This window comes from Marmota flaviventris, chromosome 2 (assembly GCF_047511675.1).
Source record: "Marmota flaviventris isolate mMarFla1 chromosome 2, mMarFla1.hap1, whole genome shotgun sequence".
Lineage (NCBI taxonomy): Eukaryota > Metazoa > Chordata > Mammalia > Rodentia > Sciuridae > Marmota > Marmota flaviventris.
Window position 1 is genome coordinate 123075370 of NC_092499.1, and position 27431 is coordinate 123102800.

At 36.2% G+C, this 27431-nt stretch overlaps 1 protein-coding gene and 1 non-coding gene across 4 annotated transcripts; one reads left to right on the forward strand and one right to left on the reverse strand.

Annotated features, from left to right (window-relative positions):
- The first annotated feature begins 504 nt into the window (after window positions 1-504).
- Window positions 505-27431, forward strand: Morf4l1 (mortality factor 4 like 1). Of its 3 annotated transcripts, none has more exons than XM_071608541.1 (13): window positions 505-610; window positions 5914-5960; window positions 8183-8250; window positions 11978-12094; window positions 13187-13273; window positions 18677-18757; window positions 21716-21741; window positions 22242-22330; window positions 23110-23211; window positions 24420-24508; window positions 24964-25136; window positions 25506-25590; window positions 27171-27431. In XM_071608541.1, exons 1-13 carry the CDS (start codon window positions 571-573, stop codon window positions 27253-27255), a joined length of 1089 nt encoding a protein of 362 aa, XP_071464642.1. In that variant the 5' UTR covers window positions 505-570; the 3' UTR covers window positions 27256-27431. The 3 variants fall into 3 exon arrangements, with proteins under 3 accessions (XP_071464642.1, XP_071464643.1, XP_027781872.2); XM_071608542.1 differs by having other exon boundaries at window positions 11981-12094; XM_027926071.2 differs by lacking the exon at window positions 11978-12094 and having other exon boundaries at window positions 506-610.
- Window positions 9341-9446, reverse strand: LOC114085147 (U6 spliceosomal RNA). Its single transcript, XR_003581430.1, has one exon. It is a non-coding gene; the product is annotated as a U6 spliceosomal RNA (small nuclear RNA).

Here is a 27431-nt window from a genome sequence, read left to right on the forward strand (position 1 = left end):
AACGAACGTTCCAGAGGCAGGCCTCATCACTGCCGCTAAAGCTGCCCCACGGAGACACCGCCGAGAGGCCGCCCTGTTCTCTCTGGCCACTTCAACACCCAAGTCTGTGTGGCTTTATTTTGTTCCGGGGACGCGCACCGGGTCTTTACCGTTCTTTCGTCCTGGAGGGTCTAGTGCCTCACTCACCCTACCCCCACCCCGCCCTAACGACGCACACAATCAGCTCTGGGCTCCAACAAGCCCGCGACTCGAGGTGGAGGGGCGACTCGAGGTGGAGGAGGGGCGCCCGCCCCTCCCCCGGCTGCACGTCAACGAACTCGGAACTACGCATCCCGGCGTGCCCCGGGACAGCACGGGCGCAGAGGCGCGTGCGCGGCGGGCAGCCGTTGGCTGGAGCGGCGGATGCGCAGGTCGCTGTGTTGTGAGGTCTACGGGCGCTGGCAAATCGGGCCCAGGATGTAGAGCTGGCTGTGCCTGACGGCGCGTCTGACGCGAAGTTGGGTGGGGTAGAGAGTAGGGGGCGGTAGTCGGGGGTGGTGGGAGAAGGAGGAGGCGGCGAATCACTTATAAATGGCGCCCAAGCAGGACCCGAAGCCGAAATTCCAGGAGGGTGAGTCTGTGCCCTTGGGAAAAGGCATCTAACGGCGCAGGGGAGGGAGGTGGGCTCGGGACGGTCGAGGCTTGCGGGCCGGGCGAAGCGCGAGCCGCGCCCAGAGAAGGCGGCGGGCTTTGCTTTGTGCGGGGAAAGCGCATTGCAGAGGGTGAGTTGTAGTGCGTCATCTGGAAAAAATGTTCTGTGAAGCTAAAGCATAGCTAGGGCTTCGGAGTGGAGAGGGAGCGCTTAGCGCGTGGCAAGGCCTTCGTGCATGTTATTGTTCTGAGGAAGAGGGCGCGGAGAAAGCAGCCTATTGTAGGGAGGCGACTGGGGCGCGATGGCGGCGGTTAGGGGAAGTGATGTGGCGGTGTGTGGGGGGGAGCGGCGCCTGTTTTGCGAGCTCGCGCCGGTTGCCTGGCCTCGTGGTCAGCAACGGCTGGCGGTCCCGGGCCGTCTAGAGTACCCTCAACCTTCCTCGGCATGGTTGAAACGTTCGGTCTCCATGTTGTTGTGGAGCGTGGGGGTTGGTTTGGCGCCCCGGGGCGGGAGAACTGCGTTGTAAAATGGCCGCTGCAAGATGGCCGCGCCATCATGGCCGCTGGCGTCTCGGCGCCGTGCGCCGGCGCCGCTTCAGGGCAGATGCAGCGCCCCCTTGCACGGCGACCTCGCGCAGACCCGGTGCTAACGTTTACCTCAGTGGTGGGTGGGGATTAAGGGGGAAAAAAATCCCGAGGAGCGGGTAGGGCGTTTCCGTCAGTTTGGTGTTGCCCGAAGGCATCATTTTAGCTTACCCGAGAGCACCGCGCCTAAATCCTACGGTAAAGTGAGTGCGCTCTTCCTGTGCGGTCGCTCGTAAAAAAATAATTAAAAGCGACTTAAGTGTTAAGGGCTAAGTCCCTGGTCTTAACGTGATTTTTTAAAAAAATACAGCAGTTTGACCAGTTGCAGTAATATTTGATTCACAATAATTGGAAAGCTTATTGATTATTATTTTGGATTTACTGACGTTAGAATCTGACTTCCAGTGAAGATCACTCTTCCAGTGCTTCCAGCCCATCTATTTGGGTGGAGATTTAAGATTAAACTGAAAAGGAAGTAAAACTGTAGGCAAAGAGGAACTGCGTTTCTCTATGGATGTACATGCCAGTTACCATAAGTTCCATGTCCAAACGCTTGCATAATTTTCTCATTTAAGATTTTTGAAAAGTTTTTGATATATATATTTTAGTTTTTAGTTGTAGTTGAACACAACCCCTTTGTTTTATTTATTTATTTATTTTATGTGGTGCTGGGAATCGAACCCAGGGCCTCACACGTGCTAAGTGAGCGCTCTATGGCTGAACCCAAGCCCAGAGTTTTCAGATTTTTAATGCGTTGAAATTACTTCCACGAATCATAAAACCCAAACAAGTATATTGAAACTATGGTGTATTTAAGGGGTTTCAGGGGGTGTTTTCGGTGATAGGTGGCCATTAATATCTGTTTCTCTCATTTGGGTAAACTGACTTTTTATAGATTTCTTTATTCTTCTAGGTGATTCAGAACAAGGTTTTTGTTTTTGTTTGTTTTTTAAATGGTACTTGGTTTTGAACCCAGGGCCTCACATATGCCAAGCAAGCGCTTTACCACTAGTCAGTGGATATAATGAAAATGGAATGTGAACTTGAATGGGGAAAATATTGTGTTTATCATCTAGCTGAAATTTATTATTTCAATTATCAATTTACATCCTCACAAAAGAAAACAGAAGTATTAGCTGTTCGTTTTTATGTTTCACTGTTACCTGAAAAATATATGAAGCTATTGTTTTTGGTACTGGATATGGAACCCAGGGGCCCTTTACCACCACTGAGTTACATATCCTTTAAATTTTTTTTTTTTTTTTTTTAAGTTGCTGAGGCTGATGTGGAACTTGGAATCCTCCTGCCTCATCTTCCCTAGTTGCTGGGATTACAGGCATGTGCTGCCACACCTGGCTTATTATTAAGATGTTATTTATGCTCATTGCTTCAAAATTATGGTAGTTAATTGGCTTAGCAGTTAAATCTTGTTTACTGCATTAAATAAGGGACTCCCTAATATTAGAGAAAGCAATGTTTAAAATAGCTTTGAAAACAGCTTCAACAGTTGTTTTCTTTTGTAATTTGGTGTGTTTTATGTGTTTATTAAAATATTCTGAGAGGTCATAAAGCTTCACCAGGCTATCAGTACAAAAACTTAATCGCAGAATCCCTCTGGAGGGGCAGTCAAGGGTGTCCATTTTGGAGGAAGGAAGTGCTTTAGTTCTAGCAGGATGTTAGAGTGAGGTGGAGAATAACAGCTAACCAGAATCCCTGTGCTGGTTATAGTTGTATAATTGGAGAAGAGTAGGAACAAAGACACCCCTGGGCAAGATTGTGAAAGCTATTTAAGGTTTTCTACATTTACAGTTATTTTCCAGGTATGTTTTCACTTGAATTTCGAAGCTGAGTTGTATCACCTTTGAGAAATTTTAAGATGTTAAGAGAATATTTTGAAAAAATATTTAGTGCTAACAAGATTATCTTGAAATGCTGTAGAAGAGTAGAAATAAGAGTTGTCATAAAATGTCCCCCCCCCCAATTCTTTTAATTTTTTTATTTATGTGGTGCTGAGGACCGAACCCAGGGCCTTTTGTATGTAAGGCAAACATTCTACCCTTAGCTACAACCCCAGCCCCTCTCCCCCCAAATTCTTATAAATGCAGAAGTTTTTTCTTACACGGTAAAATGTATTTTCCATTAGCAGTTTAAGCAGAGTGACTTTTTTGCACAGAACTTGGTCTTCTACTTGAAGTTCTGTTAAAGCATAGGATAGCACAATGTCACAGGCCTGTAATCCCAGCCACTCCCAGTGACTTTGTAGCCTGAGACAGAAGGATGGCAAGTTGAAAGCAGGTCTGGGCACTGAAGTGAGACCCTATCTCAAAGTGAAAGGGTTTGGGATGTAGCTCAGTGGTAAAGCGCCCTTGGGTTCAATCCACAGTACCCACCCCGCCACCCCCCCAATGGGATAAAACAAAATCGTGGACATCTAGTCATTGTTTGAGGGAAGACTGACTCTGTCAGGAAAGTACCAACCAGTGGGAGAATGGAAAACTTTGAATTTGACAGCATTTGGGCAGAATTACCTTTGTAGTTTGATATTAGAAAACATTTAGGGTGGAGAAAGTTTCCTATCTGATAACAGTGGGTTGCTGGTTCCCCAATCTTTTTGTCCATTGCCAAGAAAAATAGGCTTTTTTCTTTCTTTCTTTTTAAATCATGGTTTATACTCTTCAGGTAGCTGTTATGTTTTTTCAACTAAATATTATGGATAGGTAACTAGAGATCCAAGAGGGCCTCAGTGCAGTAGTTTTGGTATCAGCAGTCAAGATTTTTTTTAAAAAGTATGGTATTTCAGAACGCCTTGAAAATATATCTGGAGGGCTGGGGATGTGGCTCAAGCGGTAGCGCGCTCGCCTGGCATTCGTGCGGCCGGGGTTCAATCCTCAGCATCACATACAAACAAAGATGTTGTGTCCGCCAATAACTAAAAAATAAAAATATTAAAAAAGAAAGAAAATATATCGGAAAGTGAAACGAGATCCATATATGATCTATGGTGCTACTGTTTATTAGTAGAGTAGTTTACCCATTTTGGTTCTTGTCCTTGGGATGTTGGAGAAGTTTTTGACTAATCTGTAATCACCTTAAAATTCAAGCTGGATATAGGCCCAGTAGCCTGTAGCAGTAATTCTTCAAAGAGGAATTGCACAAAGATTTTATGAGAATTTTGATTTAAAAGTGAAAGTTATTGCAGAGTCTAATAAGAGATTCTGTCTCTGGTGAGGCTTGAAATTAAATTCATAGTTGAAGAATACTCTAAAAGATCTTTGATTAATTTTGGGAATTCTTTTGTAGGATGAAATTTAGACTTCATAGCATGACCTATATGATGTTTCATATTTCATAGTCTCTGTGACTTTCACATGTTTATCCTGTGCTCCAGGGGTAGTGAACTGCAAAGTATTTCTGATAGTGGTTAACACTTCAGTGCTTTTGTACGAATTGTTTACACTATCTTCCTTCTTTGTGACTCTCCCAAGTAGCTCAATAGGCATTCTCTCTATTACTTATAAAGGTAGTTACTGCATGAAATCCAGGAAATTGTACAAACCTATTTGTCTAGGTGTGAGGGTCCTTTATTAATCTGTCAGTGCCTTGCACAATAGGTCGCATACAAACCCAGATAACTGTATTGAGAAATATTAAGATACGCTGTGGAATTAACTATTTCAGGTTGAAGGTATATCCATAAATCATGTTTTTCTTTTAAAGCTATGCTTTAAAAGCAATACCATGTAATTTTAAAATGGTGGAACCTATAGTTAACTAGAATTGGTCTAGTAGGTTATTTCAGTTTTTACAGCTAAAGCAGTTTGACCCTGTTGAATACTTTAATTGCCTCTGGATGTGTTGAAACCAAATGGACAGAAAATTGTGTGAGATCTTTGTTACATACCAAGTGTAATCTGAGGCAATTACCAGAAATTGCCTGCATGATTTGTTTTATCATAGAGATGAGATGTCTCATCCAATAGCACTCTTGAGATTTTGTATGGTTTTATTATTCTAATGATGAGCTCAATATATAGTGTAAGTTCTAAAGGTGAGGATTTTTTTTTGTCTATTGTTTTGTTCATTGTACATTATTGAACATATTTGAGGAATGAACACAGATAGCTGATGCCTTAAAATTCCAGCCAACTTGCATGCACATTGAAATTTCAATATGTAGAATATTTTGCTAAGTAAAAGCATAGGAAGTAGAGATGTAGGTGGAAGTTTAAATTCCTAAAACTTACAAAAATACATAAAAAAGCATTTTAAAAATTGGATTCCTGGGGCTGGAGTTGTAGCTCAGTGGTTGAACGCTTGCCTAGTATGTGTGAGGCACTGGGTTCCATCCTCAGCAGCACATAAAAATAAATAAGATATATATAACTTCAAAACAAAACCCTGGATTTCTGGATAGTACTGTTAGAATAAATTAATCATCCTTCTCAATAGGTAGCTACAGTAAATAATTATTTGCTTAGCGGTTGATGATTTAAATAAATTGCTAACACTAATTGTTTTGGTTTATTTTATATGCCCTGGCATAAACTTATGGTGAAGTTTAATCTGAATTTTATATGCCCTGTGCTTTACCCATTTTTCCTAATATTGCTAGGATTATAATAAAATGTGATGGTTCTCAGATTTGAATCTATATATGGAAAGGGTTTAGAATTAATGCAATACTTTTCACTTTTACAGGTGAGCGAGTGCTGTGCTTTCATGGGCCTCTCCTTTATGAAGCAAAGGTATGAAATCTTCCTTTTGAGAAGTTGGCCAAAACTATTGGTTAAATCTGACTTCTAATATCAAATTTCAGTGTTTTCTTTGTTGGGTTCAGTAGGAGAGTTGCTTTTTTTTCATAGATTGCACCTCCCCCCCTTTTTTTGTTCTGGGTTTCTTACTACTTAGTGGGTCAAACAAATTAAAACATTCTTACTCATGGTATCTTACCTAACTTACAGAAGATTCTTTAGGTAAAGTAGCATTTGAGGAAAATGATAGAAAGTGAAGGTTGGTTGTGGAAGGAAATAGTATTTTGTAGTTAATAAGGGAGGGCTGCCAGTTACTTTTATATGCAAATATAATCTGCTGAGTAAGGATTGAGCTGATTGTTTTATAAAAATTGAGCTGATTGTTTAGTGTTAAAGGTAACTGAAAAATACTAAAAACAATATACTTGTTGGTGCACTGGCTACTTTTAAAACCTGGCAGGTGTGCTCCCTCCTTGATCATTGTGTGCTCAGGTTATAAAAACCAGTATAGTACATTTAGCCAAAGGTAAATAATGCATTTTGTTTAATTAATTTATTTTTGTGGTGCTCAGGATTGTGTATGCTGGGCCAGCACTCTATTATTGTGCTACACATCCTCACACTTTTTTGTGTGAAGGGGGGAGGAAGGCAGGGTTTTTTTTTGTTGTTGTTGTGTGTGTGTGTGTGTGTGTGTGTGTGGTGCTGAGGCTTGAACCCAGGGCTTTATGCAATGCAAGGCAAGCACTCTACCAGCTGAGCTATATCCCCAGCCCCCTGCAGGTTTTGTTTTGAGATGCCATTTCCCTAAATTGCCCAGGCAGGCCTACAACTTGGGATCTTTCTGCCTTACCCTTCTGAGTGGCTGGGATTAAGGCATGTACCATTGTACGCAGTCCAAAAATGTTTCCTTTCTGATAACTTCCTTTTTTTATTTTTTTGATACTGGGAATTGAATTAAACCCAGCGGCACTTAACCAGTGAGCTACATACCCATCCCTTTTTATTTTGAGACAGTTTTGGTAAGTTGCTGAGGCTGATGTCAGACTTTCAGTCCTCCTGAGCAATTGGGATCACAGGCTTGAGCTGTACCTGGGCTTCTGATAACTTTTTTTTTTTTTTAAGTACAAATTTTTGGTACTAACAAATTAGTAGGGGATTGAACCCAGGGCCTTGCTTGTGCTAAGCCTACTCTACCACTGAGCTACAGCTGCAGTACAAGACACACATTTAAACACTTTAGTGTACTTTTTATAGCAGTAGTTTTAAAAGTTGAACCATAGGGTTGCTGATGTAACTCAGTATTAAGAGTGTTTGTCTAGCATACTCAAGGCCCTGGGTTGAATCCCATTACCACCAAAACCGAGGGGGGGGGGAACCTATGCACATTATAAAATACAAAATAGTATGATGTTCAAAGGCCATTTCTACATAAATATCTGGTGAATAGTTTATCTTTGTGAAAATATTCTTAGCATAATTATAAATTGTCAGTTCTTTGCTAACCATTTTCACTTTTTGTTATTTGTGTTTTGAATGAATAGATAATATGTTTATAAAATTACTAATCCTGTTAAAGATTGATATTTTGAGTGTTATTTCTGTTTTAGGAACTAATGATAATTCAACTTTAAACTGGTTGGGTTTTCTCTCTGGCAATAAAACACTTCTAGCAAATAACTTTTTAAATGGCTATTGAATTAACTTAATTGTGGTTTGTTTGACTTCCTTTTGAACACTTTTAAAACCAAAACCAGATAATCATCACTTGTCAGAGTTAATGACTTTAATAATTGGTTTTGATTTGATTTTTTTGAAGGAATTTAAGAGCTGTTTTTTGAAACAAATCAGTATATCGCCTTTCATAAGCTAATCAAATCATTTTGAAATGAAGGAAGTTCCTGAATACAGTTTTTTTTTTTTTAAAGCCCAATTACAGCTTTCATTAGCTGTGCTTGGATAGCTTACCTTGCTTACCTAGCTCATTAATTTTAAATTTTGAGGTAACCTTTTATGCAATGGGCCTATTGATCAACGAAATTTACAATTTTGTAACTCAAGTTCTTTAAAATCTTAGTGTTTAGAGTCAATTTTTGTTAATTTTGTTGGTCAAAAATTTTGTGTAGTTGTCCTTGAAAGATTGGATACTTCAAAGTTATTTAGGAAGCGTCTCTTGTTTCTTAATATTTCTAAGTGAATTTGTCTTTTTTTCATTTCAGTGCGTGAAGGTTGCCATAAAGGACAAACAAGTGAAATACTTTATACATTACAGTGGTTGGAATAAAAAGTGAGTATTAGATTTTTAAAAGCAATTTTTGTGATGTCTTAATGTAATATAGTATGTTTTGAAGCAAGGGTAAGCCATTTGTAATATGAAGAAACTATTAGAAATGAGAGTTACTAGGCCTTTCATTTCATTTGTTTATTTGCAGTACTGGAGGATTAAACCCAGGAACATGCTAGTTCTGACCTACATCCCAACCCTTTTTGTTTTGAGACAGGGTCTTGATAAATGTCAAGGCTGACCTTGACCTTGATCATCCTCCCATCTCAGCCTCATTAGCTGAGATTATAGGTGTGCACTGGTAACCATTTTATTTTATAATGTATGTGAGTTTTGGAAGAATGTCTTAGATTCTAGTGTGGTGTCAAATAGTGGTTGAATGATGAGTGGAAGCAGCCCATTTTTTTACAGTTTGGTACATTTTGGGGTACCTTTTTTGGCCTTAGCATCAACCCAATGACTATATGTATATTTCAAGCAGTTAGACTCCGAACTAGTTGGGTTTTTCTGTGTGAAAAAGGAAATAGTATAAAAGTTGGTTTGAAAATGTGACAGAATTGATCAACCCATTTTTGTGAGGTTTAGAAATATCGTGAGGCCCACAAATAATTTCATCTTAATAAATTTATTTGGGCCTTTTGTAATTTTTACTATGAGAGGTTTTTAATTACTTTTATTAATGATGTTCTTTGCTTCAAAAATAACATAACTAACCAGGAACTAGTTATTTAGGAATTGTTTCTAGTAACTTAATGCTTTGCGTCATCCGACCCAGGCATGGTGCTGTTGCTTTGGAAAATTTCTACTGAATTTATTGGCACATTGACTTTGATCTTTTATACAGTCTTCTCTCCAGGTGACCAACCCAGCACCCTTCCCCACCACAAAGCTATACCTGTTGCTTATTTAAATTTTTATTTTGTTTATTTTTTTAAAAAACATGGAATATGGGCAGGGATTGTGGCTCAGCAGTAGAGCACTCACAGTGTAGCGTGGGTGGGACCCAGGTTCGATCCTCAGCACCACATAAAAATAAAGGCATTGTGTTGTGTCCATCCACACCTAAAGTAAATAAATAAATAAATATTTTTTAAAAAACATGGAATGCTTCACAAATTTGTGTATCATTCTTGGGCAGGGGTCATGTTAACTTCCTATATTCTAGTATTTTTTAGTATATGTGCTGCAGGAGCAAACACTTAAATATTTTGAAATGGAGTCTTCCTAAGTTGCTGAGGCTGATGTTGACTTTTGGGTTCTCTTGCCTCAGCCTCCTGAGTCACTGGAATCATAGGCATGTATCACTGTGCCCAGCTAAATTTATTTCATTAGGAAAAATTTTTTATATGTTAAATATTCTTTGTTAACATATTAGACCTTTAACTTCCATTGGTACAGCTGTGGAAAGGTAGAAATCTAATATGCATGAATGTACGTTCTGATAACTTTTTGAGTTTTCTTTTTTTAAATGAGAATGTGTGTTTTATTTTAGTGGAATATGATTTACATACATTAATGCACAGATTACACATGTAACCTACTGTATTAAATGAGAAAGTTTTAGTTAGCATAGAAAATTCTCTCATGGTAATGATAAAGAGCTTCTAATAATAAGTAGGCAATATTATTACTTGAGTGATCTTATTGATTTTTTATTTAAAATACTGAGAAATTAGGAAAATAATGGAGAAAACTGTCTTTTGGTGTTTTAGAATGTAAACTGATTTTAGATTGATATGCAGAAACAGAAAAATTCATCTTAATCCTGGTGTATCATAGCTTTCTCTCCATTTAAAAAAATGAAGTGTTAAAAATGCATTTTAGTTTTCAGTTACATATTTTGTTATTCTACTGATACTCAGTTAAATTGAGTATTCCCATTCTCTGTGGGAAAGAAAATATGCATATTGTGAGTGCGGGAAAGTTCAAAGTCCATTCAAGAAATCAAAAGCAAAGCAAATTTATGGGTAGACCTACTTTTCCCTACCTCTCAGCTTTTTTTTTTTTTGCTTGTAGGTAGACATAATACCTTTATTTTACTTATTTTTTTAATGTGGTGCTGAGGGTCAAACCCAGTGCCTCACATGTGCTATACAAGCACTTGACCACCGAGCCACAAACCCAGCACAACCTCTTGCACTTTTTAAAAAAAAAAAAAAATTATTTTTTTAGTTTTAGGTGGACACAATATCTTTATTTTACTTTTATGTGGTGCTGAGGATTGAACCCAGTGTCTTATGCATGCCAGGCGAGCACTCTACCACTGAGCCACAACCCCAGTGCCCAACCTCTCACACTTTTAAAGAACTGTTTAGGATTTGACTTTAATAGCTGTGAATGATTTTTGTGGTTGACTCTTTTTCATATATAATATACAATAAAGTATATATAAAATAAAGTATTCTGTATAAAATTACACATAGATGTGTATAGTTCAATGACTGGATTTTAAGTGGCTTTTGTACTTCCTCAGAGATCGTGAAAATACCAAATACTTGTATTTCCTGACTTCACTGTTTAAAAAAACAATCATTTTTCCCATTTGATGGATTATAGTCCAGAAATAAATGAATGGTTGGTTTCTGTAGATGCCCCCCCCCCCCCCCCACTTCAGGAAATTTAAAGAAATGTCATTATATGTCAGTTTTCTTTTTGTTGTTGTTGTTGGTTTTTTCTTTCTTTTTAGTTATACATGACAGTAGAATGTATTTTGACATCATACATATACGTGGAGCATAACTTCCCATTTTTGAGTTGTACATGATATGGAGTTACACTGGTTGTGTATTCATATGTGAACACAGGAAAATTATGTCTGATTCATTCTACTGTTCTCCCATTTCCATCACTTCTCCCTCGCTCCCACTCCCCGCAATAGATATTAGGCTTTTTTTCTCCGTGTCTCCATAGGTCTATTGAAGATATAATGTATTGGAGATGTATTTTTTGTGGTTGAATTTGGTATATAAACATAATTTTGAAAAAAAAAAATTGATCTTTAGGAAGAAGGTGGAAACTCTTAAATCCACTTTGAAAGGTAGAGGAGTTAATCAAATGCCCAGCAGTATGTTGTCTTTTTAATACTTTTTATATTCTGCTCATGAATTGTGGCTTTGAGAATTAGTCACAAGCTACCTTAGAAAATTCTGAGATTCTTTTATGCTTGACCTAAAAAATTTTTGTGTGTGTTTGGCCTCCATTTTGTTATTCTTGTGAAGGTATTCCTCAGAGCAGAGGATGTTGTCCATTTCATTTTCCTTGATTTTGGCAAGGATTTTCAGCTCTTAACCTATAAAGGGAACTAGTATGACTTGGCTTTTACATCAAGGTGTGTTCACTGCATACATTTTGGGGGAAGCGATCTGTAAGTCTCTAAAGTGTATGTCAAATAACAATTAGCTCCCTTTGATTTATGGAGAATTGAAATAGATGTAAATGTATACTTTAAAAAAAAGATTTTTCATTTTAAAATGGTTTGTAGACTCTCTTAAAAAAATAATTCCACAAAACTTCAATCCCCAAATTGAAATTTTCTTAAATTTTAGTTTATGTATACTTTCACAAGCACAATAGAATACTAAGATATATCTAAATTTTCAAAAATCTTATTGGAATTTGTTGACACAGACATTTAAATATTCCATTTGTAAATGAATCTTACTTAATAAAGCTTAAGCTAAATTCTGCACCTAGTTACTGAGATTACTTTGTACTATGCTATCTGTATCAGAAGTGCTGTGAGGCCCAGGCGCTCTGAAAAAACTTTGAAGACACGTGAGGATATTGTAGCCCTTTTTCCTGTTCCTGAAGGAGCTCCCTCAGTACACCACCCCCTCCTGACCTCTAGGTAAATGCATGTTTTAAAGTTTTCTCTAGGAATGGTGTTGAGGATTGCTTTTTATTTATTTTTCCTTTGGCTATATTCTATAAGAGGTCAGAGGTGGGAAATTGTTAAAGATATTGCCTTGAGAACACACCTAATTGTGTCACTAAAGGAGCTCCATCAGCAGGAGAAAAGGCTCACTTTGTTCAAAAAGTTCATTCCCTAAGAAATATTGTCCTTATATGAACACCAGCAGAAGTGCCAGAATGCCTTGTCAACATTATAATAGAGTGATTCTGTTCTACCTTTTAGTGTTCAAAAAAAGTCCTCTGGTCAGCCTTGGAAATTTGTGTATTCATATGTGAGTGAATGAAAATAGAGTGGTATAATCTGGTAAATCATAGTAATACTTTAATGTACAAACTTACTTGAGTAATCTAGATGGTGAGTGTTGGTAGAGTTTCTAATGTGTTTCTGACATACTGTGTTTGGTTTCTTGTCAGGGATACTGAAGTATTTTGCATGCATTGTCATAATAACCCTATGAGATATAGGTACTTAATATCTAATTATCCCCCATTTTACAGGTGGTGAAAATAAGTCAGAGAGCTTGTAATTTAGTTATTACACATAAGTAGGGTTTTTTGTTTGTTTCTTTGTTTAGGTCAATTTATTATGAACTTTTTTTGTGTGTGTGCTAGGGATTGAATACAGGGCTTTGTGCATGGTAGACAAGCACTCTACTAACTGAGCTGTATCCCCAGCCCCTATTATGAACTTCTGTTTCATCTTTGGCAGTTGAAAAATTTTAAGATATTTTCGTCCCATAGGCTAATTGCTTAGACAGTCTTTAGCTATTTCTAAAACTGATTTGAATAATCTTTTAAATTCTGGCAGTTTAAATTTGGAATGCTGCTTCTCAGAATATGAAGTTTTCCTTCTTTACAAGACAACTTTAAATAGATTTTCATTTTAGTTGAGAATGGATTTGTAGTACCATATCCCATTATTTCAGAAATCCAAGGGCTTGCCTCTTGGATCTTTAAAAATTAATTGGAGGATAGAGTCTGAATCATCATGAAAATGTTTTTGAATAATATTTTTATTCCTTTTCAGTTGGGATGAATGGGTTCCAGAGAGCAGAGTGCTCAAGTACGTGGACACCAATCTGCAGAAACAGCGAGAACTCCAAAAAGCCAATCAGTAAGTTTGTTTTGAGAAATGAATATAGAAGTGAAATGTCTGTAAATTAGATTTGGGACAAAGAATGAGCAATGGGAATCAATGTTGGCTGCCTGCCTGCCTATAAAATGATTATTGGTACGTGTCAGTGGTTGTGTTATGCCTTTGACTTCAAGTAATCAGATAAGCCTTTTCTAGGTAAAGGAAATAGCAACCTATCATTGTTTGCATCTGTCTTTAGAGGTTGGTTGAAAACATAGCTGCATGTAGTTGGGAATTGCTATAGGTATAAACTCATTGTTAAAACTACAGTAAGACTACTGTCTTACCTCTTGAGCTCTGTGGAAGGCACAGTTGGTGGGGGAAACGAGGTATTCCTGTTCATACACATCTCTGGGAACAGGGCAGAAGGGACTCTTTCAGACTATGTGTGTATGGTCTGTAAGATAATTGTTCTCATTTACATTTTTTTTTTTAAATTTTTATTGTTGGTTCAAAACATTACATAGTTCTTGATATATCATATTTCACACTTTGATTCAAGTGGGTTATGAACTCCCATTTTTACCCCGTATACAGATTGCAGAATCACATCAGTTACACATCCATTGATTTACATATTGCCATACTAGTGTCTGTTGTATTCTGCTGCCTTTCCTATCCTCTACTATCCCCCCTCCCCTCCCCTCTTCTCTCTCTACCCCATCTACTGTAATTCATTTCTCTCCCCCCCCCCCCCTTTTTTTCCCTTTCCCCTCACTTCCTCTTGTATGTAATTTTGTATAACCCTGAGGGTCTCCTTCCATTTCCATGCAATTTCCCTTCTCTCTCCCTTTCCCTCCCACCTCTCATCCCTGTTTAATGTTAATCTTCTTCTCATGCTCTTCTTCCCTACTCTGTTCTTAGTTACTCTCCTTATATCAAAGAAGACATTTGGCATTTGTTTTTTAGGGATTGGCTAGCTTCACTTAGCATAATCTGCTCTAATGCCATCCATTTCCCTGCAAATTCTATGATTTTGTCATTTTTTAATGCAGAGTAATACTCCATTGTGTATAAATGCCACATTTTTTTTATCCATTCGTCTATTGAAGGGCATCTAGGTTGGTTCCACAGTCTTGATATTGTGAATTGCTGCTATGAACATCGATGTAGCAGTGTCCCTGTAGCATGCTCTTTTTAGGTCTTTAGGGAATAGACCGAGAAGGGGAATAGCTGGGTCAAATGGTGGTTCCATTCCCAGCTTTCCAAGAAATCTCCATACTGCTTTCCAAATTGGCTGCACCAATTTGCAGTCCCACCAGCAGTGTACAAGTGTACCCTTTTCCCCACATCCTCGCCAGCACTTGTTGTTGTTTGACTTCATAATGGCTGCCAATCTTACTGGAGTGAGATGGTATCTTAGGGTGGTTTTGATTTGCATTTCTCTGCTAGAGATGGTGAACATTTTTTCATGTACTTGTTGATTGATTGTATGTCCTCCTCTGAGAAGTGTCTGTTCAGAGTCTAATAGACCACCATACAATAATCATGGGAGACTTCAACACACCTCTCTCACCACTGGACAGATCTTCCAAACAAAAGTTGAATAAGGAAACTATAGAACTCAATAACACAATTAATAACCTAGACTTAATTGACATATATAGAATATACCACCCAACATCAAGCAGTTACACTTTTTTCTCAGCAGCACATGGATCCTTCTCAAAAATAGATCATATATTATGTCACAGGGCAACTCTTAGACAATATAAAGGAGTAGAGATAATACCATGCATCTTATCTGATCATAATGGAATGAAACTGAAAATCAATGATAAAAGAAGGAAGGAAAAATCATGCATCACTTGGAGAATGAACAATAGGTTACTGAATGATCAATGGGTTATAGAAGACATCAAGGATGAAATTAAAAAATTCTTAGAGATAAATGAAAACACAGACACAACATATCGGAATCTATGGGACACATTGAAAGCAGTTCTAAGAGGAAAGTTCATTGCTTGGAGTTCATTCCTTAAAAAAAGAAAAAACTAACAAATAAATGATCTCATACTTCATCTCAAAATCCTAGAAAAAGAAGAGCAAAACAACAGCAAAAGAAGTAGAAGGCAAGAAATAATTAAAATCAGAACTGAAATTAATGAAATCGAAACGAAACAATTGAAAAAATTGACAAAACTAAAAGTTGGTTCTTTGAAAAAATAAATAAAATCGACAGACCCTTAGCCATGCTAACAAAGAGAAGAAGAGAGAGAACTCAAATTACTAGCATACAGGATGAAAAAGGCAATATCACAACAGACACTTCAGAAATACAGAAGATAATCAGAAATTATTTTGAATCCTTATACTCCAATAAAATAGAAGATAGTGAAGGCATCGATAAATTTCTTAAGTCATATGATCTGCCCAGATTGAGTAAGGAGGATATAGACAACCTAAACAGACCAATATCAATTGAGGAAATAGAAGAAACCATCAAAAGACTACCAACTAAGAAAAGCCCAGGACCGGATGGGTATACAGCAGAGTTTTACAAAATCTTTAAAGAGGAACTAATACCAATACTTTTCAAGCTATTTCAGGAAATAGAAAAAGAGGGAGAACTTCCAAATTCATTCTATGAGGCTAACATCACCCTGATTCCTAAACCAGACAAAGACACTTCAAAGAAAGAAAACTACAGACCAATATCTCTAATGAACCTAGATGCAAAAATCCTCAATAAAATTCTGGCGAGTCGGATACAAAAACATCAAAAAAATTGTGCACCATGATCAAGTAGGATTCATCCCTGGATGCAAGGCTGGTTCAATATACGGAAATCAATAAATGTTATTCACCACATCAATAGACTTAAAAACAAGAACCATATGATCATCTCAATAGATGCGGAAAAAGCATTCAACAAAGTACAGCATCCCTTTATGTTCAAAACTCTAGAAAAACTAGGGATAACAGGAACATACCTCAATATTGTAAAAGCAATCTATGCTAAGCCTCAGGCTAGCATCATTCTGAATGGAGAAAAATTGAAGGCATTCCCTCTAAAATCTGGAACAAGACAGGGATGCCCTCTCTCACCACTTCTGTTCAACATAGTGCTCGAAACACTGGCCAGAGCAATTAGACGAAAGAAATTAAAGGCATAAAAATAGGAAAAGAAGAACTTAAATTATCACTATTTGCAGATGACATGATTCTATACCTAGCAGACCCAAAAGGGTCTACAAAGAAACTACTAGAGCTAATAAATGAATTCAGCAAAGTGGCAGGATATAAAATCAACACGCATAAATCAAAGGCATTCCTGTATATCAGGGACAAATCCTCTGAAATGGAAATGAGGACAACCACTCCATTCACAATATCCTCAAAAAAAAAAAAATACTTGGGAATCAACCTAACAAAAGAGGTGAAAGACTTATACAATGAAAACTACAGAACCCTAAAGAGAGAAATAGAAGAAGATCTTAGAAGATGGAAAAATATACCCTGTTCATGGATAGGCAGAACTAACATCATTAAAATGGCGATATTACCAAAAGTTCTCTATAGGTTTAATGCAATGCCAGTCAAAATCCCAACGGCATTTCTTGTAGAAATAGATAAAGCAATCATGAATTCATATGGAAAAATAAAAGACCCAGAATAGCAAAAACAATTCTAAGCAGGAAGTATGAATCAGGTGGTATAGCGATACCAGACTTCAAACTATACTACAGAGCAATAGTAACAAAAACAGCATGGTACTGGTACCAAAACAGGCGAGTGGACCAATGGTACAGAATAGAGGACACAGAGACCAATCCACAAAATTACAACTATCTTATATTTGATAAAGGGGCTAAAAGCATGCAATGGAGGAAGGATAGCATCTTCAACAAATGGTGCTGGGAAAACTGGAAATCCATATGCAACAAAATGAAACTGAATCCCTTTCTCTCGCCATGCACAAAAGTTAACTCAAAATGGATCAAGGAGCTTGATATCAAATCAGAGACACGGCGTCTGATACAAGAAAAAGTTGGCTACGATCTACATACTGTGGGGTCGGGCTCCAAATTCCTCAATAGGACACCCATAGCACAAGAGTTAATAACTAGAATCAACAAATGGGACTTACTCAAACTAAAAAGTTTTTTCTCAGCAAAAGAAACAATAAGAGAGGTAAATAAGGAGCCTATATCCTGGGAACAAATCTTTACTCCTCACACTTCAGATAGAGCCCTAATATCCAGAGTATACAAAGAACTCAAAAAATTAGACAATAAGATAACAAATAACCCAATCATTTACATTTTTTTTAAAGAGAAAATTTAAATTTTTTTTTTTTTTGTTTTCTGTGGACCAACATCTTAATTTTTTATTTGTATGTAGTGCTGAGGATTGAACCCAGCGCCCCCACGCATGCCAGGCCAGTGTGCTACCGCTTGAGCCACATCCCTAGCCCTCATTTACTTTTTTTTTTTTTTTTTAATTTTTTTTTAGTTGTAGATGAACACAATATCTTTATTTTTATTTATTTATTTTTATGTGATGCTGAGGATCGAACCCAGAGCCTCATGCGTATAAGGCAAGTGCTCTACCACTGAGCTACAACCCCAGCCCCCTCATTTACTTTTAAAGCTGAAGTGTGTACTAAAAATATTGGAATCAAATTAAAAGAAAACATTGGGATTAGTGAATTTTAAAACAGAAATGGAATTTTTCTTTCAGTTACATGAGACACCTATTATGGTCACTCTTTTATTACATTGATTTTAATTTTGGTAGATATGGAAGAGCCAAATATTAGGCCTTTCACTCTTCCCTGAATTTTGATTTTTGTAAATATATTGTCATTTGTTTAACTTGTTAAAAACTTGGTTCCAGAAGTGTATAAGCTTGGGAACCTTGATTTGAATATAAATTCTAGATTGACATTAAGCTGGCACAATTCATTTTTTTTACATAAATACTTATTTTTTTATGTTTATTTTTTAGTTGTAGTTGAACTAAAACTATTTCATTTATTTATTCTTATATGGTGCTGAGGATTAAACCCAGGGCCTCGCACGTGCTGGGTGAGCACTCTATTGCTGAGCTACAACCCTAGCACCACCCCCTTTTTTCAAGTGTATAATCTAAATTTTATTATAATGTTGATCACAAATGTGCACCCTTTCAAACAGTAACAAATGAACCAGTAACAACATACATGGAGAAATCCTTGCAACTAAACACAATGTCTTAAGGTCTGGGACTCTGGGCATGCTGCCCACAGGCTGGAGGAGACATCTTCAGGTTTAAGGCAAGGGGAAACCTACAAAAGGCACAACCACTGGCTACCCCTGGAAGAACCTCTTAGTTATTTTCTTATTTTTATGATGGTACTTATTATTTTTATGATGATCCTAATTGTAATTATTTTTGAAGGGAGCAGTATGCAGAGGGGAAGATGAGAGGGGCTGCTCCAGGAAAGAAGACATCTGGTCTGCAACAGAAAAATGTTGAAGTGTAAGAAGCTCTTTGTTTTAATTTTGCATACTGTTTTATAATTCAAACTTAATGCTCACTATGTGTTAGACTTTATTGAAAGTGGAAACTTTTTGGCCAGGTATGGTTAACTCACATATGTAATCCAGCTATTAGAAGGTTGAGATAGGAGGATTGCAAGTTTGAGGCCAGTCTGGGCAACTTGGTGAGACTTGTCTCAAAAAGTAAAAAGGGCAGGGGGTGTGGCTTAGTGGTAGAGTGCCACTGTGTTCAGTTACCCAGTACCATCAATAAAAAGAAAAAACAACTTTGGAACATGGTTAGAACTTAAAATATAATCAAGACTAGTGTAGCCAACTTAGCGGGACTGTCTCAAAATAAAAAATTAAAAGAATTGGGAGCTCAGTGGTAAAGTGCTCCTGGGTGCAATCCCCCAGTGTGGCCAAAAAAAGAAAAGAAACAATTTTTCAGAAATGCTTATTTTCTACTTTTAATATTTTTCTTGGAAAAACAAGTCATTTTAGTGAATGGTCATGCACTCCCCCCCCCCCCCCAATAAGGTTTGTTTTTTTTTTTTTAAACAAAAAAGTTGTTGATGGTGTGTATATGGTGTTGTATATGCTGTGGTGAGAATCACAGTGCCTCACACATCTCGTGAGGTAAGCCTTTACCACTGAGCTACACCCCCAGCCCCTCATGCACTTCTTGTTAAAGGAAAAAAAAAAAAAACTTTGAAGTGTGATTTATCTGAAGAATTTACTTTTCTTTGAAACCAGAGAAATCTTTACTTATGGTTTTAGAGTTAACAATCTTTTTTACTAAAGTCTTAAGTGTTAGTGATAAAAGGTAATTATACATTTTGAGGGCCAGTAGTTTTAGTATTTTATTGTGAGAATATAATTAGTTTGGCAAGGATTAGATGTTATTTTTCCAGGGTGATTCATATAAATATTCTATGTTCTGGTTCTTTGGAAAGTGACTGTGTAGTAGTATTCATTAGAATTTGATTAGCAGTTGAGTTCTTAAAAGGCATTCATTTTCTTTTTTTAAATAAAAATGGAGTTTTATCAGTAAGTAAAACTTTGGTTTATAATTAATTCTCTATCACTGTGCTAAAAGTTGGTATAGAAATCAAAGTGGCAGTGTGCCTAAGATGTTTTTTGTTTTTTTGGTTTTTTTTTTTGTATTTGAGTATAAAGTGTTATGAATGACTGAGTAACTACATGAGGTAAAGTTTTTAAATTGAAAGTTCTCATCCTTGAAAAATGGAAACCTTGACAGTTGTCTACTGGATCTTTTAACTACTGAAGCAGGAGGATCCCAAGTTCGAGGTTAGCCTGCGTAAACTTAGCAAGACTCTTAGCCTTAAAAAGTTTTAAAAACAGGGAGCGGGGATTAAGGATGTAGCTCACTGGTAAAGGGTAGTACCCTGTGCTTAATCCCCAGTGCCACCCCTCATCCAGGAAAAAAAAGCAATTAAATATGTTGGGGATTTTAAGGGTTATTATTATTTTAAGGATTCTTATTTTGCTTTGAGGTTTTAATATGACTTTCGTGTCCAGTTTAGTGCTAGTGCATCTTCAGTTTTTGGTAACTGTATATAGTTTTCTCTGAATACATATTAATGCTTCTGGCTATTATAATAAGATACTTGGAGAATCAGATTTACATTCACTACTTTAGTAGTCTAGGTTTTTCATGTTTGGGTGCATGTTTCTCAATAGGGAATGTGAATTTTGTTGGCATTTAGGGTTAATGTAGTAGGCTGTGCTTTGGTGATTCATTATTTAGTGAGTCAAGAACTTAAACAAAATAGAATCTAGCGGTTTATTATTTAAACAAAATAGAATCTAGCGGTTTATTATTTAAACAAAATAGAATCTAGCGGTTTCTGTTTTGATGATATAAATCAAATATCAGCAATTTATTGTATGAAACATTGCACATTTTGAGACAGTTTAGTTTGCATGCTTCATTAATAAAATGAGCAAGAATGTTGAAGCAGTAGTACATAGATAGCCCTTACTACTAGGATTCATTGAAGTACGGTTTATAGATTCTTCAGAGTTGAGATCAGTTGTGTCAATATTTTTAATTTTATAGAGTGAATAAAGATTTAATGTAAAGTGTCTTGGTTTCTCTTTGTCTTCATCTATTGTTAGCATGTATAAGTAAATTTTATGTTTTATCTTGACTCAAATACTGTCCCCATAATATTGTATTACAAACGTTAACTTTTCAGAGGCAGGGAAAAGCCTATACTTCAGATTTTTTTTTTTTTAATAACCAAACGTAAGTTAATTTGATTTCTGGCAGGGGGATAACCCCAAGACTTACAGAACAGTAAAAAACAAGATTCAGGTGTTTCGATAAGATCCAACTAGAAGTAATGTATAATTGTAGATTATATTTGTCAATGGTTTTCTTTGTGTTTTGGAAATAATTATGCAAAGAGACAAAACTTTTATAATTTGGCAGATATAAATAGACTCAAGTTATGTTGCTATTATAGATAGAGATACATCAGCTTTAGGAGAAAAGTATAGTATTGAAAATGAGGGAATATAGTTTTAGGGGAAAAAAGTAAAAGTTTAGATCACTGGACTAACATGATTGGTGTTTAAGGAAATGTACAAATCTAAAATAAAAAATTAGTGTTTTGGAAAGGAAAACGAAAATAATTAAAGTATTATGGCTTTTAAAACTCCTTTTTTTGGTGGAACTAATAAAAATTCTTAAACTTTTAACACATAATTCTGGAAGTATGTCGCCTAAAGGATTCTTGGTTATTTTTTCCATTTTGTGGAGGAAGATGAGAATTTAAACATCAATAAAAATACTTGTGTTTGAGCCCCAAACTATGATTTAAGTACCTCATCCATAAAGACAGTATTTTTTTGTGAATTTAATCACAGTAAAGGGGAAATCAAATAGTTTACTAGAAATAACTTTGTTTTTCCTTTTCCCCCCTCCTTTTAGGAAAACCAAAAAGAACAAACAGAAAAGTAAGAATATTAACTTTCTTTAAATTAACCTATTTTGTCTTTATAGCATATGTATTTTAAATTCACTATTTTAAAAACTGACATTTTGAAATAAGCTTAATATATTTATTAATGGTCTCAAATATGAATCTCCCTGGTAATGTTATAAATAGAAATGTACACAGTGGTAGAGGCCTAACTGATCTTTTTCTTTTTTTTTTTTTTAACCGTGAAGAAACTAGTAAGGATTTCATTATTTTCATCTGCTTTAGTCTCATGTTTTTAACCAATGGAAGATGGTGATATTATTAAGTATAGCCTGTACTAAATGTTTGGTAGAGATATTCATAAAAGTTGTTTCACGTAGAATTATGATTCTTAGATTCAAATAACCATGTGATGGAGAAATAATGAAGGCATGTTAAGAATTTGTTTTCTATAGAGTTTCTTATTTTATTTGCTTACCTCTCACCTGCAAACCCCCCCCCCCCCCCCCCCCGCCAATCCCACCCCTTTTGTAGCACCTGGAAATGGAGATGGTGGCAGTACCAGTGAGACACCTCAGCCTCCTCGGAAGAAAAGGGCCCGGGTAGATCCTACTGTTGAAAATGTAAGATTTTAAGTTTTTTAATAGCCTGTTAGATTTCTAGTCTAAGTCATGTTATGTCACAACAAGAAGCAATCATAGAACTTTGGTTCCCCAAAGCATTGCTAACATGCTTAACTAATGAAATTTCCTATTTTGGGGTAAAGGATATATTTGTATGTATCTTTGTTTCCATGTGTAGCTCTAGATTATCCCTGCCTTCAATTTGTCATCAGTGTTTAAGACTATGTCTTTGTGTTAGATTGGGTAGACCTACGGGGTCACAATAGATGGTTTATTAAATTTCAGCATGGTTTAATAAAACCTTGGCAAATACTGTGAAATCCTATGAGTTTCACATATGTGTACATGAATATAATAGTTTTAGGATTCCTACTTAAGTAGTATACTAATGTGTTTTATTGTTATATATAATATGCAAAGTTAGTGAATTTGTTAATAAGAGTTCTAATTGACATTACTGACGTTGAAGTTTCTAAGTAACAATAGTTACTAGCTATTAACTTATAACTTACAAACATTGGTATGTTCTGAAAATAAGTACTTTGGGACAGATTTTGAAGACAACTTTTATGAATTAATGATGTTCCTTTATAGTTGTATTGGGGTGCTCATGTGAACATTAGCAATGAATGGGGAAACTAAGCCAAAATGCTCCATTTCCAAAAGAGGAAATTCACCAAGAATTTTTACCTTAACATAAACATGCACTAAAAAGTCTTAAGAGTTGTTGTTAAGCAAAGAAAGGTTTTATGTTTATTTTCTCTGTTTTTTTTTACTAGGAAGAAACATTTATGAACAGAGTTGAAGTTAAAGTAAAGATTCCTGAAGAGCTAAAACCATGGCTTGTTGATGACTGGGACTTAATTACCAGACAGAAACAGGTAAGTTGAAAACTAGACAGATTATAAGCTCTGTGCTATGTGGTTGTGAGCACAAAGAAGATGACACTTGAATTTTGAAGCATGACTGATAAATAATATTTTATTTGAGAGACTGAAAATTACTTCAGAAAAAAAAAGCACTTGGAGCGGAATAAAATATGTAATTATTTTATGACAATTTTAAAGAATGTTGGATATAGCTGATATTTGGAGGTTGCTGGGGCTGGAATTCATCCAGAAAATTAAGAGAATCCTTTTTTATTGGTCTGTCATTGGAAAATGAAAGATCTGCACATATCTATCTCTACACATAGCATTCTCTGCAGAAGAACCTGAATCTCATTAAGGTTCTAGGACTCATTTTCTACTTTATATGATGGGACTGTTGAGTAGAGAGGGACACGTTAAACCCCACAATAGTTACTTAAATGCAGAATGAGAACACATTAAATGATTTCTTTAAACAGACAAATGGTGTAGGTAGGGCTGGAGGTTATGGATGACTGATGATTGTGAGACTCAAGAGGCTATAGATGATGTGGTCTTGGTCTGAATTCTGATTTGTTGGGAGGATTATACGGCTGCAGCTAAGCTGTCAAAATTTAAGCTATGGCTCTCCTACTTAATAGCCATGGCCTCAGACAAGCTCCTTGGTCATTTTGTGCCTTAGTTTTTAATACATTTAGTGGAATAATAGTCCCTACCTGATAGTATTGATAACGAGGACAAGAAAGGCAGTTCTGTTACTGCTTCAGAGTGAGTCTAGCACATAAGATGCTAACAGTAAATAATGCCTTGATAATATCATTGAAATGTGTATTCTATATGTAGAGATTATATGTATGACCAGCAGATTGTCAGTTATAGTTAGAGTTGTATCTTCAGGGGCTTGGGATATAGCTCAGTTGATAGTTGGCTTGCCTACCTTGCACAAGGCCCTGGGTTCAATCCTCAGCACCACCACCACCACCACCCCCCCCCCCCAAAAAAAAAAAAAAGCTGTATCATCAGTATGATGGTCACTAGCTTATTTAATTGGAGCTAAATATAGTTAAGATTGTAGTTCTTAGCAGTGTTATCCATGTTTCAAGGGCTGAATAATAATGCCTTCTCCTATTTTGAAACTTTTGTTGCATAAAAGCTTACCAGTATGATTTTTCACAGAAAAAGAATATTTGTATTTATGTAGATTTTTGTTGTTTGCATAGCTCTTTTATCTTCCTGCGAAGAAGAATGTGGATTCTATTCTTGAGGATTATGCAAATTACAAGAAATCTCGAGGAAACACAGATAATAAGTAAGAATTAACCCCTTTAATACACTCAGAGAATCTTTCTTAAGTATTTTTATTCCCAAATAATCTCTGAAGTTATATTTTTGGAATATTAGTACCATCATTAGAATTTCACTGGTTTGATTCAGGGGCTGGCAAACTTTTCCTAAAGGCTCAAATAGTGAATATTTTAGGTAAAATTGAAGCAGTTGTATAGGTACTTATGGAATCATTTAAAATTTAACCATTTGAAAGTATAAAACCTCTTATTTTGAGGGCCAAACTTGGCTTCAGCATATTTCTGAAACTTTTTATGTATCCTTGTTAAATTTTTTATTAAAAAAAAAAAAATCTCAGCAGTAGTTTGTTGTCACTACTAGTTTGACCTTGAATTCCTTACTCTTGTGTTAGTTGGATTAATTTCTTTTTCAGTTTTCGGTGACCAGTTGTGGAAATAAATGGCTTTTGTTCATTTTCAGGGAGTATGCTGTTAATGAAGTTGTGGCAGGAATAAAAGAATACTTCAATGTAATGCTGGGCACTCAACTGCTCTACAAATTTGAGAGACCTCAGTATGCTGAAATCCTTGCAGATCATCCTGATGCACCCATGTCCCAGGTGTATGGAGCGCCACATCTACTGAGATTATTTGGTAATATACCTTTTGGAAAATGTGATTTTATTAGCTTTTAATAATTTTTTTGTGTTCCCTAAATGAGTGAGGGGTAAAATCATTAACATTCTAAACCCTGACTACAGGGGTTAGGGGTATAGCTGAGTGGTAGATTGCTTGCCTACCATGCAGGAGACCCTGGGTTTAATGCCCAGCACCACAAAAATGGGAGGGACAAATCCGCACAGCTTCATTGCAATTTGAACTCTTGTCTAAAAGTTAAATAGCAAAACTTGTTTTAAAATCATGTAATTTTCAAATTTTGATGGTTGTATTTGCTCACATAGTTGAACTGGGATGATGTTGCTGCTTTATATGTAACTTTGCTAAATTCTTTTGTTTCTGTAGTACGAATTGGAGCAATGTTGGCCTATACACCTCTGGATGAGAAGAGCCTTGCTTTATTACTGAATTATCTTCATGATTTCCTCAAGTAAGTTTAAGTATGGTTGAAATTAGACGCAAGAATTGGTATGATATACTAAAAATTGATGAGATAGGAGAGATTGATACTAATTGCTAAAACAATGTAGAATAGGTATTTAATGGAACAAATGATAGAGTTGGCATATAAATGCTTAAATCTCAAACCTATTAAGATAATAAAAAAAGTAGAGTAATATTTTCATATTCTGGTACTGTTGTGTTTAAAAGAATTACCTTTAATTCATAAAGAAGACATGTTTTCTTTATTCAATAAAAGGATGAACAAACCAATGAAAAGTATGTCACAGGAGATTTATAGAAATGGCAGTAGTAGAAGGGATCATTAAAGCATGTTCAGCAGTATAATAAAATAGAAATTGTTGATCAGTAAAGTACCTCTTGTTACAGGTGTTTCCCCATTTCTTCAATCTCAGTTTAAAAGATTGAAGAAATGGGCTGGGAATGTATCCCAGTTGGTAGAGTGCTTGCCTCACATCCATAAGGCCCTGGGTTCAATCCCCAGCACCACAAAAACAAAACAAAAGATTGAAGAAATGGAGAAAAGGGAAATACTGGTTGCTACATCTTTAGAAAGATAGCAATGTTGTCAGTTGAAGAAAAATTAAATTTTTTAGTAGTAGTGAGGCATGGTTGGTAGTGGTGAGGCGTGGTATAATTCCCCTCATTTGGTGAGAAACATTTCAATTTTTGCAAAACATTTGATTTTCCATATATGAGTCATAGTTAATTATCTTGAGCCTACTGGTAGGAAAAGTTAGTATTTTTATTTTCTACTTTGAAAATTTCCATACTTGGATTTTTGCACAATAACCATGCATTTTATTTCAAAACAAAACAAAACTTTGTAATTACAACATGTACCTGGGGAATCTATGGCCTTTGTTCTGCCAAAGATAATTATCTTCTCTGGACCTTAAGTACTTACTTAATTTTATGGTTCTTGGGATCAAAAGCCAATGTGCCTCTCACATGCCAAGGAAGAGCTGTGTCACCTAGCTACACCCTCAACACTGTTTATTTTTTATTTTGAGACTTGGTCGTGTTAAGTTATATTCTCGAACCTGTGTTCCTCTTGCCTCAGCCTCCTGAACTGGGATTATAGGCATGTACCACCATGCCCAGCTTCAGTTTCCTTTGAAAGCAAAGATTTACTACCATTTGAAATTTCAGGTTCTTTTTTTGTGGTGTGAATTTTAAGTTTAAGCTTGATTTACTTGTACATTTCTGAGTCTATACTTAAAAGAGTTTTGAAGGACTGAAAGCAATATCTACAGTATTCTTTTTGGGTAATACTGCCATATAATAGGATAATAGCTGTTTCTTAAGAATTGTTCAAAGTTGATGAAGACAAAAATTCCTCTCCTTGTTTAGAAATGAGGAAGGGTACTTTATTCTTTATAGCTGTATGTTATATGGTCTCTTGTAATGTGGTTTTTCTGTGAGGTAGTGATTATTATTTTTAGTAAAATGTTAATAGGCTTATGTATATTCCATGTTATGTAGGAAGAGATTTGTATCAAGATAAGATTTTTAAAAATTTGTTAACGAATAACATTTAATTTTTAGGTACCTGGCAAAGAATTCTGCAACTTTGTTTAGTGCCAGCGATTATGAAGTCGCCCCTCCTGAATACCATCGGAAAGCAGTGTGAGGAGGTGTACTTCATTCACTTGTGTTTGGATCTCTGTAAACACATTTTTGTTCTTAGTCCTTCTCTTGTACAAATGATGTACTTTGAAGATGTTAGTGTATAACAAAATTGATGTTTGTTTTCTGTTTGAATTTAAACAGAGAAAATAAAAGGGGTTACTGCTCCTTTTTTCCTTT

Excerpts from the sequence above, each read along its gene's own strand:
- Morf4l1 (XM_071608541.1), top strand. The coding sequence starts at position 571 with ATGGCGCCCAAGCAGGACCCGAAGCCGAAATTCCAGGAGG. Across the intron at positions 8,251-11,977 it reads TACAGTGGTTGGAATAAAAA|AAGTGCTGTGAGGCCCAGGC; the intron begins GTGAGTATTAGA and ends TATCTGTATCAG. Across the intron at positions 18,758-21,715 it reads CAACAGAAAAATGTTGAAGT|GAAAACCAAAAAGAACAAAC; the intron begins GTAAGAAGCTCT and ends CCCTCCTTTTAG.